The sequence below is a fragment of the Brachyistius frenatus genome, unplaced genomic scaffold (genome assembly GCF_029030835.1).
Source record: "Brachyistius frenatus isolate BFR_SWC_R1_liver_20210118 unplaced genomic scaffold, ASM2903083v1 Contig_82, whole genome shotgun sequence".
NCBI lineage: Eukaryota > Metazoa > Chordata > Actinopteri > Embiotocidae > Brachyistius > Brachyistius frenatus.
Window position 1 is genome coordinate 1,877,501 of NW_027210681.1, and position 2,500 is coordinate 1,880,000.

Genomic DNA, 2,500 nt, shown 5'->3' on the forward strand with positions numbered 1-2,500 from the left:
GGAGGTTTACAAGGTTTGAAATGGAAAAGAGTTATCGTGCGTCAGAGTTTACGTTCTCCGTCTGTGAGTCATATTGAGGAGATCGTCAATAAATGTCCATAAAGCTGCTTAGAAAACACTCTCCTCAGAACTCCAGAAGTTCCCTGAAGATCGCCACGTTTTTAAGTTCTGTCCACCGTCTCCATGACGACGTGAGAGTTTACTCTTCTTTCATTGGTCCATTACGAACGTGAGATGCTGAACGGTAATTCGGCTGCTTTTGATGGCGATGATTTTCCTGTTTCCAGGCAGTAATCTGTCTCACCAACCTTCGCAGCCCTGCGGGGATGTGGGCAGCGGCCGCCAAGATGAGCTGCTAAATGATAATTAAAGTGTTTCAATCAATGTGACAGAAGAACTGAAGGATAGTTTCTGTTTCTGGAGCCCAAATCCGAAACTTTGCATCAAAAAAAGGTGGACAGGTTCCTTCTCTGTCCTCCAGGTGGCGGTCTGACCTTCCGGCGTGGTGCGTTCAGGAGCGTGGGCCGTCTGGAGACCATGATGTCGGTGTGTTACGGCCGCAGCGAAGCGCTGGTGTTCTCCGGCGCCGCCACCGGAGACGTGTACGTCTGGAAGGAGCCGGTGCTGCTGAAGACGGTGAAGGCCCACGACGGCCCGGTGTTCGCCATGTTCTCCCTGGACAAGGTGAGCGGGACACGTCTCGTCCTCCGTAACCCGGTCCGGTCCTCCCGGTCCGTGACCCGGTCCACAGCTGAGAGGCAGAACCGCTGCTGTACAACGTTAAAGGGACATTTAATCATCTGATAAAGGAAACGTTCCTCTTTAACTCGTCTCTCTGATCATCATCAATCTGCACCAACGAGAAGCCTCAACATCAATGAGGAGAAACAGGAGGAGGAGGAGGAGGAGAGAGGAAGGAGGGAGGGAGTTATTGGTCTATCTTTAGTTATTGGTCTATCTTTAGTTATTGATCTATCTTTAGTTATTGGTCAATCTTCAGTTATTGGTCAGTCTTTAGTTATTGGTCTATCTTCAGTTATTGGTCTATCTTTAGTTATTGGTCTATCTTTAGTTATTGGTCTATCTTTAGTTATTGGTCTATCTTTAGTTATTGGTCTATCTTCAGTTATTGATCTATCTTCAGTTATTGGTCTATCTTTAGTTATTGGTCTATCTTTAGTTATTGGTCTATCTTCAGTTATTGGTCTATCTTTAGTTATTGGTCTATCTTTAGTTATTGGTCTATCTTCAGTTATTGGTCAATCTTTACTTATTGGTCTATCTTCAGTTATTGGTCTATCTTCAGTTATTGGTCTATCTTCAGTTATTGGTCTATCTTTAGTTATTGGTCTATCTTCAGTTATTGGTCTATCTTCAGTTATTGGTCTATCTTCAGTTATTGGTCTATCTTCAGTTATTGGTCTATCTTTAGTTATTGGTCAATCTTTAGTTATTGGTCTAGTTTCAGTTATTGGTCAATCTTTAGTTATTGGTCTATCTTTAGTTATTGATCTATCTTCGGTTATTGGTCTATCTTCAGTTATTGGTCTATCTTCAGTTATTGGTCTATCTTTAGTTATTGATCTATCTTTAGTTATTGGTCAATCTTTAGTTATTGGTCTATCTTTAGTTATTGATCTATCTTCGGTTATTGGTCTATCTTCAGTTATTGGTCTATCTTCAGTTATTGGTCTATCTTCAGTTATTGGTCTATCTTTAGTTATTGATCTATCTTTAGTTATTGGTCAATCTTTAGTTATTGGTCTATCTTCAGTTATTGGTCTATCTTTAGTTATTGATCTATCTTTAGTTATTGGTCTATCTTTAGTTATTGGTCTATCTTTAGTTATTGGTCAATCTTTAGTTATTGATCTATCTTTAGTTATTGGTCTATCTTTAGTTATTGGTCAATCTTTAGTTATTGGTCTATCTTTAGTTATTGGTCTATCTTTAGTTATTGGTCTATCTTTAGTTATTGATCTATCTTTAGTTATTGGTCTATCTTTAGTTATTGGTCTATCTTTAGTTATTGGTCAATCTTTAGTTATTGGTCTATCTTCAGTTATTGGTCAATCTTTAGTTATTGGTCTATCTTCAGTTATTGATCTATCTTCGGTTATTGGTCTATCTTTAGTTATTGATCTATCTTCGGTTATTGGTCTATCTTTAGTTATTGGTCTATCTTCAGTTATTGGTCTATCTTTAGTTATTGGTCTATCTTCAGTTATTGGTCTATCTTCAGTTATTGGTCTATCTTCAGTTATTGGTCTATCTTCAGTTATTGGTCTATCTTTAGTTATTGGTCTATCTTTAGTTATTGGTCTATCTTCAGTTATTGGTCTATCTTTAGTTATTGGTCAATCTTCAGTTATTGGTCAATCTTTAGTTATTGGTCAATCTTTAGTTATTGGTCTATCTTTAGTTATTGGTCAATCTTCAGTTATTGGTCAATCTTTAGTTATTGGTCAATCTTCAGTTATTGGTCAATCTTTAGTTATTG

At 38.0% G+C, this 2,500-nt stretch overlaps 1 protein-coding gene across 3 annotated transcripts in view; it reads left to right on the forward strand.

Annotated features, from left to right (window-relative positions):
• The window catches only part of LOC138627188 (echinoderm microtubule-associated protein-like 6), a 53,997-nt gene that overhangs the window by 35,637 nt on the left and 15,860 nt on the right, over window positions 1–2,500 (forward strand). For all 3 annotated transcript variants that reach the window (XM_069709357.1, XM_069709360.1, XM_069709358.1), the window contains exon 20: window positions 482–684. In XM_069709357.1, the coding sequence (XP_069565458.1) occupies window positions 482–684 (203 nt within the window). The remainder of the gene's footprint in view (window positions 1–481; window positions 685–2,500) is intronic.